The 16,125-nt window shown below is 36.7% G+C and overlaps 2 protein-coding genes across 5 annotated transcripts in view; one reads left to right on the top strand and one right to left on the bottom strand.

Annotated features, from left to right (window-relative positions):
- On the top strand, nt 1-7,419 carry METTL5 (methyltransferase 5, N6-adenosine). 2 transcript variants are annotated; one of them, XM_087709284.1, is made up of 8 exons: nt 1-331; nt 1,257-1,366; nt 1,980-2,094; nt 3,294-3,475; nt 4,469-4,551; nt 4,811-4,862; nt 5,315-5,364; nt 7,294-7,419. In XM_087709284.1, the coding sequence occupies exons 2-8, from the start codon at nt 1,258-1,260 to the stop codon at nt 7,360-7,362; spliced, it is 660 nt and encodes a 219-aa protein (XP_087565410.1). In that variant the 5' UTR covers nt 1-331; nt 1,257; the 3' UTR covers nt 7,363-7,419. The 2 variants fall into 2 exon arrangements, with proteins under 2 accessions (XP_087565410.1, XP_013915969.1); XM_014060494.2 differs by lacking the exon at nt 1-331 and having other exon boundaries at nt 720-1,366.
- Nucleotides 6,853-16,125, bottom strand: part of SSB (small RNA binding exonuclease protection factor La) — a 22,002-nt gene continuing 12,729 nt past the window's right edge. For all 3 annotated transcript variants that reach the window (XM_087709264.1, XM_087709256.1, XM_087709272.1), the window contains 6 exons: nt 15,165-15,236; nt 15,037-15,079; nt 12,892-13,032; nt 11,994-12,180; nt 8,288-8,416; nt 6,853-7,509 (listed from right to left, as the gene is read on the bottom strand). In XM_087709264.1, coding sequence (XP_087565390.1) covers nt 7,409-7,509; nt 8,288-8,416; nt 11,994-12,180; nt 12,892-13,032; nt 15,037-15,079; nt 15,165-15,236 — 673 coding nt within the window. In that variant the 3' untranslated portion in view covers nt 6,853-7,408. The remainder of the gene's footprint in view (nt 7,510-8,287; nt 8,417-11,993; nt 12,181-12,891; nt 13,033-15,036; nt 15,080-15,164; nt 15,237-16,125) is intronic.

The raw sequence follows: 16,125 nt of genomic DNA on the forward strand, positions 1-16,125 counted from the left end.
GCTACGCGTTGCCTGATTTATTTCTTTAAAAGTCCGGGGAAATAAAGGATAACAGCATTACATAACAATCCACCGAAAACCGAACTTCTTTACTTTAAAACTTTTTTTCCCTCCCGGGTAGACGTGTCCAAATTGAGATCCTAACAGCTTCGGTTCTTTTCTGTTTGTAGAGGTCCCGGAGTAATGGACCTGGTCCTGGGGAGGAAAGGTTCCCTGTGCTGTTTTTTAGATAGGAACTGAAGGCACGGGACTTTGTTTCCTTTGTTTGGGGGGATGGCTTAAGTTCCTGCACAAAGCGGAAATACGTGATCGCTGAGAAAAGGGCAGAGAGGTAAAAGCGTTTCTATGTTTCTAGGAGGTGTAGCTTCGAGGAGATCTTGCGATTATTTGTATAAATAATTTCTGTACTTGGATGAACAGATAAAATAGTTAATTTGGTTTTCCTCCGGTATAAGGATGTTCAGCAAATTTATTCCAGAATTAATGGAAAGACGGGGGAAAAACAAACAGGAAATTATTGGCTTATTAAGAGACTTGGAGTCTACGCTAGACTGGAAAGAGACTTGGTGGATACAACCATCCTTCTCAGGATTAACTTCATAGTCCTGAGAAGTTCATAAACTCAGAAGTATGAAGTTGTATTTACTTCCTTCCCCCAATTTTTCTCATTCATGTCCATCTGAAGAATGTAAGGTCGTTACTTTAGAACATTTTAAATTTTCCTAAATATTATATAATTCTTCCTTTTTTATTTCTTTTATTTTTATGTATTGGATTTGTAAGCTTTTTTCCTGCAATGTTTAAAGTTAAGCGACACTAAATTTTGAGCATAAAAATTAACAGATTCTCCCCCCCCAGTCTAGTTTGACATTTCAAAATACTATCTTGTTAGTATACATTTAGTTTAATATGTAGTATTAATGCAGCAATTATGGTTTGTAGAGCATAATAATGCAGCAATTATTATTTGTGGTGCATAGCTTAATGCAACGCAAATCCAGATGATTAGTCTGTTGTAATATGAACCAGTGTTTGCTGGATACCATTTTTTCATCCAAGGGAGATTTTTTTAAAGAATTATGAAATATAAATATGAATAATTTTTTGAGTTTTGTATTTTAAAGTGCATGCTCCAGTTTAAAAAAAAATAGATTATACAAAGAAAGTAAAACAGACTAGGAAACAACCATTAATATTTGTGTGTATGTATTCATTCTTTCCCTCTATGTAACTGATTATAAATATCAAATTCTAAGTATGAAAAAGTTAAAACTTAAAGAACTTGAGAGTTGTTTGCAACAAGTTGATGTTTTTGAAAATCCAAAACTCCTGCTTGAACAATATCCAACTCAGCCACATATTGCAGGTAAATTTTACTCTTCTTTCTTGTCATGTATATAGTGTTGGTGTACTACACACATTCTTACAGCTAATTTTAAATGTTATCATTAAATTATATTTTCATTATGTAATATAATAATTCTGATTGTTTTATTCCAGGAATCTTAGAAGTTGGAAATTTAATATTCTGTTAAAGTTTAAGTGATAAAGTTTAATGAATGTCTAATAAGTTTATTTGTTAAATTCTTGATTGGATTCTCTCCTATACTTTTTCTACCTGTATAAATCAGTACTTGATGGAAAATTATAATGTGAGCTCAGTGGAATAACAAATATTGTTCTCAATCTAGATGTTTATATTTAAAAAGGAGGGCCTTTCCTTAGAAGCCTTGGCATTTCACTTCTGTGAGCCACTTTGTTTTTATTTGCCTTTTAAACATATTGTAGCCGTCTTAGTAGGTGTTATACTACATTACTGTTATAAAGTTTGCTGACATATTAATTTATGGATGAATAAAATAAAATGTTGCTTGAATGAGGAAATAGATCAGATGGCCTTTATTCATCCAAGTTTGTTTAGTATACTTCGTATTTGCTCTGAACCTGTGTCTTTATTTAAATGTGTCTTTATTCTCCAGCATGTATGCTTTATACAATTCATAATACATTTGATGATATTGAAAACAAGATTGTGGCAGATCTTGGATGTGGTTGTGGCATACTAAGCATTGGAAGTGCCATGTTGGGAGCAGGGTAAGAACTCTCATTTTCTTATTGCTTTTTTAATATTAAACTAATGAGGAAGGATAAAACGAGTAAGGATGAAAACCAGGGATACTTCAGAACAAAGAACGTCAAAACAAGGAGCCATATCATCTTTAAATAAGTCCATCTAAATGGTACTGGTAGCTTTATAAAGTGATTGTTGCATGTTTTAATGAGTCATGAGTAAAACTAATCAGAATCAGATTACTAGGAAATCCCTGGGCTGTAAACTAAACTACAAAGAAAATAAATAAATAAAGCAAAAGTAATGATAACCCACTACTACGTTGCCACTAAGAAAAGTTACATGATTATAGCAGCCAAATTGAATATTTGTCATTCAATCCAACTACAGGCAGTCCTTGCTTAGCAACTCATTGCTTAGTGACAATTCGAAGTTAGGATAAATCTCCCTGAGTTACTTACAACCTAGTTCCAGAGTTCTCATGGCCATATGCAAACAAACATCTGCATCGAATGATATTTTGGGTGCTTGACAACTGGATTGCATTGAGGGTCATTTGCACCATGCCAGTCTCACAACTGCATTTTTTAGTAGTTTTTGCTGTTTTCTTATATTTATTTCTGGGTTTTGGCAAAAAAAAAAAAACCTCCCATTGAATAAACCAGTGGCATTTGCTTAACAACTTAGACTGTGAAATCAGGCATAGTCACATGCCTGTGCCTGATTTCACATTTTACACAGCGACATCACACTTCAATTAATTACAAGTATAATTTTGATCATAAGTCAAGGACTACCTGCACTGTAAATACAGATTTATTAGGCACATTTCTAATTAACAATGAAATATAGTTACTCATATTATTTTAAACATAATGTGCACCTAAAACATATTGCTAGGCTAGTGGTAAATTAGTACTTAGTTTACGTATGAGTAAACTGTATCAGAGATTTTATAGGATACATACTCCATAGTTCAAACTTTTATGTCTGCTATTGAAGTAGCATCACATGAAAAGTCATCCAAATATGAAATCACATTGACTAATTGTTCAAAATTTATATAACTGACATTTAGAAATCTAAGTTTTTAACAAAAAAAAAAACCAAAATCACAACAGACTATTAAAATTAATCTTAAAATGGATGTTGAACAATAGGAGTTGAGATGTTTTAAAAGTAATATGTGCTGCTATAATTCTCTTAATTTTATTTTCTCTAGATTATGTATAGGATTTGATATAGATGCCAATGCACTGGAAGTATTTAACAGGAATGCCGAAGAATTTGACCTTACAAATGTTGACATGGTTCAGTGCAATGTATGTTCTTTGCCTGACAAAATGTCTAAAACATTTGATACAGTTATTATGAATCCTCCTTTTGGAACTAAGCACAACAAAGGTTAGCCATTTTTTCCTTGATTGGGAATTAACTTCCTGAAAAAGCTATCGAATTTTATTTATTTTACAGAATTTCCATACTGCCACAGTGAACAAAAACTTCCTTTTCTCTTAGCTGCCATTGATGTCTTTCCCTCAGACATAATATAAAGAAACATTCTTCATCCTCACCTTAAAACCTTTGTGCTGGATTTGTTACATTCTGTGGTTCATAGTAAGGTTAATTTATATCTTATCCCTATAATTTCTTTTAGACTGTGTTCCACCAATCATCCATAAATTCAATTCCTTTATGTCCCTACTTTTATCTGACTTAAAACAAGTATAGCTTAGAAATAGCTTCCATTTTATAAACATATTTCTACCATTACATAACATGATTTTCAAATCATGCAATTGCAAGACATTTCTGATATAAGAATATGATTTTACTGGAATTTTTCTTGAAAAAAAAATGAACAGAAGTATCTTTTCCCCAGTCTGACAAATTTTACGACTGCATTCTGTTCTATATTTAAGGTAAAAACATTTGATATTTTAGCGTATACTAGATAATTATTTAACCAATTATGTATTTATGAAGTATATTTATTTGTGAGATAATCAAAAATATCTGACAGAAATCAAACCTTAATCTCCAATGTTAGAACTTTAATTCAGTATAAGAAATAATTGAAGCAATATACCTAAACAAAGATGATTACATAACAGCTGAATTGTTTAAAGTGATTAAACATTAAAACATGCTAATCAGGAATGTTTAAAAATAAAATTCAATTTGCTGTCTGTTGAGAATAGGGTAAGTACTGAATATTTAATACAGATGGTCCTTGATATACAACAGTTCATTTAGTGACTGCTTGAAGTTACAACATTGAAAATAGTATGACAGTTTTTCACTTACTACTGAGATATTAGAAATTCAGGAGAAATAACAACTGTGTGACTGAGTAAAAGAGGCTTAAAAATCTTTAATTTTTTTTTATTTTTATAGGCATGGATATGGCTTTTCTCAAGACAGCTGTGCAAATGGCAAGAATAGCTGTGTATTCCTTACACAAAACATCAACTCGACAAGTACGTCTAAAGTTTGTCCTAATGCTCATCCTTGAAGATTAGAAATTTAGGGTGTTCTAGAATTATAAGATGCTGAAATCAGGTAACCTGGAATAGCTTAAGACATTTTATTAACAGCATATTCAAGATATATTACAATTAAATTTTGTATAATACTTTACAGTTTGTCCATAATCTAGATGTTTAGTTTCCAGTGGCGAGAGAGGGAGAGATCAAAATCAAGAGATCCTCTAATATCTTGCATTCCTTCCATGCTCAGCATATTCAGAAAAAAGCAGATGAATGGAATATAGGAATGGAAGTTGTAGCAGGTAAGAACAAGTTGTTATTGTTAAATTCAGTTTAAAGGCACACAAAGTTCCCGTTAAATATTAAGACTATCTTTATATAGGATACCAAATACCTTTATAGCATGATAAAACATGTTTTATTTACTTTTAATCATTTTATTCTATTGTTTCATAGCAGTTTCCTTTGTGCTTTTTTAAATATGCAAATCCAAAACTATTGTGAAAATAATTTTATAACGGTATCTTAATATAGGTATTTGCATTATAGAAGTTAATCTAATTGAACTGTTGCTACTCAACCAGACACAAGATAGTTTTATGTAATCATAAGTATTATGAATACATAAACGCAGTATCAGATATTCAGATCATATATACATGCATTAACAGTTTCCAGCTAATATATTTCATCCTTTCTCAAATATATTTATGATTTTCCATTACAACTTATATTCTTTTTAATTCACTTTTAGAACTGAGATATGACCTACCAGCATCATATAAATTCCACAAGAAAAAATCAGTAAGTATTAGGCCACTTTTAATTAAGAGTAAGCCTATTATTTTTTTGCTAAATAACAGAGTTGTACGCTAATGATTGTAGACAAAAATGCTTCCGTTTTAATGTGTCTATATACATATAACCTAGCAGCAAAAACAAAATTGACGATCTAAGCAAAAGGCAGAAGAAACGTACTATTTAATTTCTAGAACCATAGGAGTCCTTTATCCTAGTCAACAATATGGAACCTATTTTACTACATACACCAATTCATTCTTCTCTTGCTCTTCAAAGGATTGCTGATGCAATCAAATGTGTGGCACCTAATCTTTCAGTGACAGATTGATGTGTTGTATGATAGATAAGGAAGACATACAAGTGAGAATTCCTACCCAGAAAAGATTGACATTATCATGATGTTTTATCAGAGAAAATAAAACCAACAATACTAACCTTGTAAAAGGAATGCAAAGCTGGGATGCTTAATAACAAATGTTAGGAGAATCATGCAGATTTCCCTGTGGTAAAATCACTGCCAATCCATATGGATGGCAGAATTATTAGAAGGCAGTATTATGTTTTATTTGCATAGGCATTCACTCTTGAAATAATCTGGCATTACTGATTTAAGTTAGACTGTGCCAAACCAGTTCACATAAATAAAAGAGTATAAAATTCTGTGTTTGGGGCCATGCAGGATTTTATTATGGGTACATAAAGTAAAAAAGATTCTTTGGAGTGTGCAGGAACACACATTTAGCACATGTCTAAAACTCCTTAAGTCAAAACTCACATTTTCTTGGGATCTTGTGCTAAGCAACTGCGTGATTACAGGAAAACCTACATATTAAGCATTTGCAGACGGGTATAAACTGAGCATCTGTAGAAACCCCAAATTCATTTTGCCTTCAAATTGAAAGGCCTATGCAATCTCTCTGTTTTGCACATATTCCATTCTACCTGCAATCTCAAGTAGCTATTAACTATTTAGCTAACAACAGTGAACAAGCAAAAAAAAAGTATTTCTAGAGTCTTCCACAGTAGTACCAGGAAGAGTATAAGATAGGAAGCATCCTATAGCTGTTCTGTTTTAATTTGCTTTTTGTCTATCACAAGTAGAATAGTTGGGAAGAAGAAGAACAGGAATAATATGGATCTAGCTATTTGGTTAAGACAAGTTCAGCCCACAAATCCAAGAAAATGGATCACAACTATAATAAGCTCTCAAATTAGCACATTTACTTGTGAAGGGTGCACATGTTAGAAATTAAAACTAAATGGGATTTTCCGCATGTAGAGAAGCATAGACTCGATGGACATCTTTTGTTCATAATACATTACAATACTATTTTTAGAGTCTCTGAAATAAAGGTTGTTATGGGCAGGGTGCATTTTATGGTTGGCTTTACTAGATCAATTCCCTTGTTCCTTCATTATATAATGTAATCTATATTGGATTTTTCTATATGAAGAGCAGAAGCTACATTTGGACACTTTTGCACTAAAACCTAAAGCAACATCTGTTTATTGGGGTACACACTTTCTGTCATTGTCATACAAAGAAAAGTATTCTATTTTGAGAAAATTCTATTGCAACACAAGACAAGTACAAAATTGGAGCTAGGTGCTCATGGTAACGCTACATAGTTGCTTTATTTTATTTATAGATTTTTTTTCTTCCAATAAAGGTAGCAATACAATTTGAAACATCTGGAACTGAACACAAAGATTCACAAAATTTGAATACACAAGATACTGATACTTATTTGTTATATGCTACTCAAGAAAAGTTTTGTACATAACATATTAGGATATAGTTCTGATTCTTCAGCCTTTTCTTTCAGCCTAATTACAGGCTCACTCATCAGATATTTTTAAACACCGCGTGTTAAATCAGCCACTATTCCAAGAGAGAATTCTCAAAATGTAATTTTCTTCTTTGTCTTACAGGTAGACATCAAAGTAGATTTTATCAGATTCCCTTGTGGGGGAAAAGAGATGGATGGTGGAATGACTTAAAACTGTATTAAAATAATAAAAATAGCATTAAATGGTTTTTGAAGTATTACAACTGAATTCCAGCACCATTTTCTGTTTTTAGCTGTTTGGCAGCTGGCTCTTCTTGCACGTCTTCTTCAAGCGGTCTTTTCTTGGGACTTGCTGACTCTGTAAAATTGAGATTTTAGTCATGGTGGGCCACAACAATCACAATCAGACCTACGGTAATAAGTCAAGTGATAGCAAGCTGATTGATATTGTTTTATATATTACGTGACGCCATAGTCAATTTAATTTGGTCTCTTTTTCAGAACAGGTTACAAAACTGCTTACATTAACAAATCTGAGAGTACCACTAAGGAATAGACAGTCCAATCTCATGCTATGTGGGGAATCTACCCATGGATGTGAAACCTTGCTTTCCAGTCTGATTCATCATTTATGCAGAATCATTTATGCAAAAGAGCCGAGGTGGCACAGTGATTAGGGTACAGTACTGCAGCCACTTCAGCTGACTGCTAGTTCTGCAGCTCGGCGGTTCAAATCTCACCGGCTCAGGGTTGACTCAGCCTTCCATCCTTCCGAGGTGGGTAAAATGACGACCCAGATTGTGGGGGCAATATGCTGACTCTGTAAACCGCTTAGAGAGGGCTGAAAGCCCTATGAAGCAGTATATAAGTCTAATTGCTATTGCTAGAATGCATAGTCTCCCCCCCCCCCAAAAAAAAATGCTGCAGATCTAAAATAATGGTTCTGAATACTACAAACAGTTTTAGCTGGCAAGTTTCCAATAGCCTACACAATTCTGTTTTGGGGAGCAAAGTTCCAAACAGCTGACAAAGATTAACACAGAAGCTTTGACAATAGCTTAATAGCACATCAACATAGCCTGTACGTTTTGCATAGCCTGTACGTTTTGGTATCTTGTTCCACAAAGACAAGTCACCTGTGATAATTGCATCTTCACCCTCCTCTTCATCTTCACTTTCAAATTTTGTTTTCTTGCCTTGGAATTTCACTTTTTTGTCTTGTGTGTCTTGTGCTCCCTTGCCACCTTTACCTTTGCCTTTGCGACCTGGCAAAAAATGATACGTACAGAATTAAGATCATCACACTTTTAGAAATTTATTCCTCACAGTAAGAGGGAAGGCAATCATATAAAATAGCCCTCCTCAATTTGGACCATAGGTAGAACTATTGTTTCCATAATTCCCAGCCAATATGGCCAGTATCTGTGTTAGCTGAATGTAAAGAGTAGTCAATCTCTCAAGAAAAGGAATGCTCACAGTGCACAATGGAAAGAAGATTTAGTGATTTCTTTTCCATGTTGTACATGAATAATAAAGGAACACTGATGCTTTCTGTGAACTACAGCTATGGAGCTAACCCAAATAGGTTGATTCTCATTTGTTGTTTTTGTGTATTATCCAAGATGCATGGAAGCTCTTTCTCTAGTGTAAAGTTCCTACTAAATACAATGACTCTTGTAATAACCAGTTCATTTGTTAGTTTGACTACTAATATAGCTGCTACTCTGATAGCAACAAATTGATATTAAGAAGATGTTAAACATGTTTTCCTATGCTATGGCAATGAAGAGTGTGCCCTATTTGGCATGGGTTAGAGTTGCAGAATTTTTCCTCTTATGATTTGTATATTTCTAATTGCTCCAGCTGGTGAAATACAAGGCACTATTAGCAAGATACTGGGATTATCAACGAAGAAGTGATTTTAGAATGAACAAAGTCTGCTCCAATGCATACCATTCTTCTCTAGGCATTCTACCGACAAAATGGTTTTAAAAGAGATTATCTTTATAAGGAGAAGAGGATTTAGAAGACTATCATATTTTTCGGAGTATAAGATGCACATTTTTTTCCTCAAAAAAGAGGCTGAAAATCTGGGTGCATCTTATAAATCGAATACAGCATTTTTTGCCTCCCAAAGCCCTGCCCCTTCACCAAAATGGCCGTGCATAGCCTTATGAAGGCTTTCAGAGAGCTCCTGGGGGCTGGGGAGGACATAAATGAGCAAAAAATGGACCATCTCCCCCCCCCAGCACTCCATAAGGCTATGCATGTAATTTTTTTTTTGACAAAAAACAGGCCTGTTTTTTGCTCGTTTTTGCTCCCCCCCCCCCGGAGCATTCGCAAGCGTCCCCCCCCCCAAGGCTATTCATGCCTTTTTTTAAAGGGGGGTTGTTTTTGCGAAAAACGGGCCATTTTTGGGAGGTTTGCAGAGTGCAAAAAGGTTTTTTTTTTCCCTTTTAACTGATGAGAATTGCATTGATCAAGTGCTGTGCCAGCAGAAACAAAGTCTTAGGTGCTGCAGATTGTCAATGATTTCCTTCTCCAGTACATGGATAAATACACCTGGAAACATCTACCTACTCTCCCTACCTACCTACTGTATTTCTCTCTCTCACACTCTCTACCTACCTACCCTCTCTCTCTCTCCCTACCTATCTACTGCATTTCTCTCCCCCCTCTACCTATGTACCTACCTACACTCTCCTTCCCTCCCTATCTACCCTATTTCTATTTCTCTCTCTATCCCTCTACCTACCAATCTACCTACTCTCTCTCCCCCACCTACTGTATTTCTCTCTCTCTCTTTCTCTCTCTATCCCTCTACCTACATAACTACTCTCTCTCCCCCTACCAATCTACTGTATTTCTCTCTCTTTCTCTCCCACTCTATCCCTCTATCTACCTACCTTTTTTATTTGCCTTATTTGTCAAAACCTTAATGTGTCTTATACTCTGAAAAATACGATAAATAGTACAATTATGTAGCTCAAAGGACTGGAGGAATGCCAGAAGAAAGGGTGAGTGCCTGCTTAAAAAAAAAAAGTAGTTTACTTCAGTTTTTGACATAAGCCAAAGCTTAGAATAGCCTTGATGATGCAAAGTCTAATCTTTCCAGGACTTTTAAAAAGCTCTACTAGCAAATGTCCTTACCCGCATAGGGCAGTCTTGCGTAGATCTATGGAAGGTTAATCACAGAATGGAAGGCATCAAAAGAGCCGAGGTGGTGCAGTGGTTAGGGTGCAGTACTGCAGGCCACTTCAGCTGACTGCTATCTGCAGTTCAGCGGTTCTAATCTCACCGGCTCAAGGTTGACTCAGCCTTCCATCCTTCTGAGGTGGGTGAAATGAGGACCCAGACTGTGGGGGCGATATGCTGACTCTGTAAACCGCTTAGAGAGGGCTGAAAGCCCTATGAGGCGGTATAGAAGTCTAACTGCTATTGCTATTGCTATTGCTATAAACGCACTCAGATGTTCTATTAGAAAGGAACTATGCCTCGATCATTAGAAGCTAGATAATTTTTGAGATCTAATATCATCTGAACCAATATAGAGCTATTAAGATTACTGCTATCTAAGACAATCAATGATTAAGATTTACTTTATTCCCTAAAAAAACAATGGCTGGGGGGTGGGGGCAGGATTATGGCAGTTTAGTGGACATGTTGGTGTGAGTGTACCCATGGCTTGTTTTTCCTTTTCTTGAAACCACTAAACAACTCAGAGATTTATAGAAGAGGTTTTATGGGAAAACCCCACTTTCTGGGTGATGTGTGAAAACAGAAGTTTATATTTTGATCAAATGTGTTTGATTGCTCTCATGGATTGGTAACAAAAGACTTTTCTAGAAGCCACAAAGAGAAGTGGTTACAATCACATTTTAGTAGGAAAAATCCTGAGGCCTAGATATAACTAATAATTGTTCCAAGATCTTAGTTTTGGTCAACTGAAGAACATGCTCAGATCAACAATGTATCTGGAAATGGAAGGAAAGATGAAAATGTACAATTTGAACAAATCCAAACAGACTCACAAACTCAAAAGAAATGTCTCTGTAATGAAAAGGCTTTTGTTGGTAAACAAATGACCAATTTTCAATGTTTGGAGAATACGGTATACAAAAATGCAGATAGTGGCAAGCCACAAATCCATTTTCCGCCCCCCTTGTAGTATCACAAAGAATCAGGTGTGGGCTAGGTTGCTCTTTTTAAAAAAACAAATGTGAATTAGTTATCCTAATAATCTAGTATATGAAAGAAATTCTGCAGTTCTTCCCTGCATGAAAATATTACCAAGAATTTGATTTTCTACATCTTTTGGCCAGAGGGTATTTTTAAGAAAAAAATTGTACTCTGAGGGCAAGTGATGATAGCACTGGAAGGCTATATTTGAAATGTTTATCCATTTTTCAAGGGAAGAGGTATTTAAAACCAAAAACCAGAAGCTTTTTAATGTTTTGATATACTATTAAAAAATTAGGTTGATGGTCAAGGATCACCTCCTTCAGTGCCCCAAAGCCATAGGCTACTCAAAAGCAAGGCCTTTGGCTGGGCTATAGAGCTCAGATCGCGTTGTATTTACCATTTTTTCCCTCAGCCCAATAACAGTTGGTCTTCTAGGACTCGCCTTCCTTTCCCTTTCGCTCTCGCAGCTTGTCCTGTGTGCGTATAAATCTGGTCCTTCCCAGAGACACTGAGGACAAATGGAGCTTTCTTTCTAACACACAAAGATGGGCTCGCTAGATCAGAACTCCTCTCAGAAGAGAACAGTCCATTTCAACAATTTAAGTATAACTTCCAGGAGAGATTAAATGATAAGCAAATGCCTTAAAAGGAACAAATCACCTTTTCCTCTTTTTCTGTTTAACAGCTCCTGCTGGCTCTCCATGATTTTCCTCAGTGCTTCTTTGGCCAGATCTCCTTCAAGCACTTCCCATGTGACATCTTTCTCTCGCAACTGTAATTTCCCATTATTTGCTTCTTGGGCTTTATCCAGTGCACCTTTGGCACTGCTCTTGAACAAGATGATACCCTGTATACAGAAATATAATTTGAATCACTGCAGGCAGCATCCAGCCATTTTAAGCCTCACAATGGGATATTTGCAATGGACAGTTTCTGGGGCAATAGGATAGCTCTGATCCACTGCTTCCAACCATCAGCCAGAAAATAGCATCTTCCTAAAGATTTAAGCAACAGTCACTGCGAATTAAAAATCTTCTATAAGCTTCATCTTACTCAACGGAACTGAATATGTATAGAACTCATTTGGGGGACAGATAATTGTCTTAGGATCGTCTGTGACAAATGCAGAAAGCAGAAGCTGAAGAAAGCAACACACAATCTGCACATTTCTCCCTTATCCTTGAGATACTTGCTGCTGACTACAAAAAGAAATTAGGAATATATTGGCAGGGAACAAATAGTTGCAGTGAGCAACTTATCTAGGATCTAGAATTTTTCCAGTCCATCATTGTTTAGCAAGCAGGAATGTCCTTGGTGTTCTGCAGTATTACTAGGAAATTACTTCCCTACTGAATAGTTGAAAAATATATCAAGTTTTTCTCCGTTAAGATTTTTGCCATTAACGTGTTCTACCAGTAAATTGTAAGGGAGATGAACAAGAATAGTAAAAAAATCAGTGGTCCTTGCTTCAAATTATGCAAATTGAGCCCTGAAAACAGAATGCCATCTATCTGCTTAACATTTCACCATTTAGAAATATCACAGTAACCCTTCTGACCTCTTTTGCACCCCTGACAAAGTCTATCCACTTGATTTCACCATGATTTGAAAAAACAGCATGGAGGTCTTCTCGACAAGTATGATCTTCCAAGTCACCAAAAAACTTCAGCAGGCATCCCTGTTTCTCTTCCAGATATTTCTTTTGAATACAAAAAGAGGAAAGAATGTGTAAGATACTTGTTTATGTCCTAGATGATTTACTGGACTTCAGTAAAAAAAAGACTGCACAATCAGATCTTTCCATAATTTAATCAATAGAGATGTATCCAATAAAGCATACCCAATCTTGTCCCAGTTGAACTGACCTGTCCCACCAGGTCAGACAGGGATTGTTATGTTACAGACCCCTTTTGTTAAAGAATGTTAATTGATGGGAGCTAGGAAAAGTGCCTTCTTGGCTGTTGTTCTCATCCTATAGAACTGTAATGGCGAACCTATGGCACGAATGCTAGAATTGGTACATAGAGCCCTCTTTGGGTGCCAGCTACTCTTCTGGTTTCTGGTGCACACTGAGTAAGCCAGCTGATCTTTGTGTATGCCGGAGGCCTGGAAACCTGAAGACCAGCTGGCCAGTGCAGATGCACTCCAGCTGCCTGGCACTCCGGCACACGCGAAGACCAGCTGGGCGGTGCATGCATGCACACCAGTCAGATGGCTTTCGGGTTTCTGGGGCTCTGGTGCACGCACACACGTTCCAGTTTGGGCACTCGGTGTCAAAAAGGTTTGGCATCACTGCTATAGAATATCTTGCCCTGGAAGGTAAAGCTGGCTCCCACTATTTCAGCTTTCTGGAAGAACGTGAAAACCCGGCTTTGCCAAATGGCATGGGGATCGAAGAGTGGCACAACACCCTGGGGCTGCTCTCACCATTTTTAAAATTGTCTTTTAAATTTTGCTCTCATTTTATTTTTCACACCTTTTTAAATTCTTTTTTAAACTGTATTTCCTTTATATGGTTTTATTTATAAACTGCTTGTTTGGATAGTAGGTGGGTGTTATCTAAATTTGATACAAGGGTTCCCTACCAAGTGGGATGAATGCTAGGGACCTATTGTCCTACCTACTGGGAAAGTGGCCTGGAGGTGGGTGGAAGTAGATAGAGCTGGTTCATTTCTCCAGACATTCCACACCCTAAATCCCATAGAAGATAGTAGGAGCAACCCTGATTTGTTCTACAGTGCTTTTCTGAATATTCCCATTGCCCATAAATTTTATTCAGCATAGCTCTTTTTTCTAGGTGATATGCTTCATCCTTGCTTGATAACGAAAACAAAATACTATATGCAGAATATCCAATGAAGTAACACTGTATTCATCCCATGAGGATTCAGCGATATCCAGCTGATCCAGAGAGGACTGGAAATTCTGTCTGTTTCTGCACACTCTTGTCAGTCCCAGCGTTGCTGGACCTGCCACTCTTTTTGTGGCCACCACTAAGAGAAGGGGCACGGTAGCTAGGGTTTGAGGGAGCAGCCTCCGCGAGGCCGTTCTGCATAGATGGCAGGAGCATGAAGGGAACGTTGACCATGTCCCCCCCCTTTCCACCCCAGTAACTGGCAGGGACCAGCTGTGCAGGTGTTTAAATATTTTAGGGGAGGGCTTATTTTAGCACATGCACTCAAAAGCCGGATTGGCCTTATTATCCAGGGAGGTCTTATTTTCGGAGAAACAGGGTAACAGCCTTTGCAGATGATTTGGTTGCCTTTGTCAGGACAGCCTTCTCCACAGAATGAGTGAGCCAAAAACTCAGGACTGCTCCTAAGGTCCTTCTTTTCATATACTTCGTTAGATTCATCCTAAGCCCAGTAAAAAGCCTTTATGGGTCTATTTCTAAAAGAAAATAATATCTATCGAGTTTCACATCCATCAAGGAGTTTCACTTTATTGGAAGAATTGCACTGGGCACCTCCTGAGGGGTATATGTTTTAGAATTGAGCCTGGTAAACACCTAACCATTAAAAGCGGTTGATTTGAAGTATCCAGCTGACATTGTCCCATTTGCCTTAGTTTCAGGAAATCAGATTGTCTAAGCAATTTCCTCTTTATTTTACCACTGTAGCCTAAATTGTAGCCACCGAAGCATGGAAAAACGTAGCCACCACCAGAATGGATCATATAGTCAGTGAAATCAAAGGGAATGTACCATTTCACTTTCTTCAGCATGCTTCTGTTTCTCTTCTTTCTTCCTGTTGTAAAAAGAAGGAAAAGTCAGATAACAAAACTTGGGCACAAAAGCCGAGTGTTAATTTCAAAGCTGACATTGCCACTTACTGTTTAGCCTTTGCTTTTGCTTCCAGTTTATTCCTTTTCTTCTCATCATTCTTTTTGGCAAAGTAATCTTCCCTGCACAGAATATAATCCAGTTTTAAGTATATGCATTTGGGATTACGACTGAAAAGTACCAAAGTACTGTGAAATCTTCAGGCCATGATTTGAAAACATTAATCAGTATTAATAACTAAACTTAGCTTAGTTGGCAACTAGTGCCAATTGCTAGTGACAGTCTGATCTTAACCTGCAAATACAATAAGAAAATACTCAATAAATCCCAAAGGTGCTTTTTCAAGAGGCAACTGGACTTTCTGGTTTGAAAACTTTAGCTTCTTGGATGAGAAGAGAAACATCTTCGAAGACAAACCAGAAAATCTATGACTGGATGACTGAGAATCTCCATAGACATTTACTCACTAAATCCTTGTTCAGTAAATGATTCTGACCCAGAGTAATTTGTTCATTCAAGACCCCCACGTGCCATGAATCTGCTATAAAGATTAAAAAGTAAAAAAAAGTAATTAAAAAAGGAAATTGGAGAGATTTTATGACTTTAGTTAATTCAAAGCCTCTCAGTTTAGATCTTCTCCTTTTACCCAATTCTAGTTATAGATGAGAAGGTCCAAAAGGGACCTTAAGGAGGTTTCCCTGAAGGCTCCGGAGGACGAAAAATGGCCCAACGTACAAACCGGAAGTCACTTCCAGTTTGCTCATGGGGCCGTTTTTAGTCCTCCGGAGCCTTCAGGGAAGCCTCCTGAAAGTCCCTGAAGGTCTGGTGGACTAAAAACGACCCTACAAGCAAACCAGTCGTTCTTCGTCCTCTGGAGCCTTCAGGGAAGCCTCCTGAAGGTCCCTGCAGGCTCCGGAGGACTAAAAACAGCCCTATGAGCAAACCGGAAGTGACTGCGCTTATGGCACATGAGCCATAAAGGTTCACCATCGCTGCTCTAGTGTAATATAA

This window comes from Thamnophis sirtalis, unplaced genomic scaffold, assembly GCF_051295495.1.
Source record: "Thamnophis sirtalis isolate CommonGarterSnake01/CBP01778 unplaced genomic scaffold, rThaSir2_p1.2 scaffold_1, whole genome shotgun sequence".
Taxonomy (NCBI): domain Eukaryota; kingdom Metazoa; phylum Chordata; class Lepidosauria; order Squamata; family Natricidae; genus Thamnophis; species Thamnophis sirtalis.

Coding starts and splice junctions, on each gene's coding strand:
- METTL5 (XM_087709284.1), top strand. CDS start 1,258: ATGAAAAAGTTAAAACTTAAAGAACTTGAGAGTTGTTTGCAACAAGTT. Junction 1,367..1,979: donor AACTCAGCCACATATTGCAG/GTAAATTTTACT, acceptor TTTATTCTCCAG/CATGTATGCTTTATACAATT. Junction 4,863..5,314: donor AGGAATGGAAGTTGTAGCAG/GTAAGAACAAGT, acceptor ATTCACTTTTAG/AACTGAGATATGACCTACCA.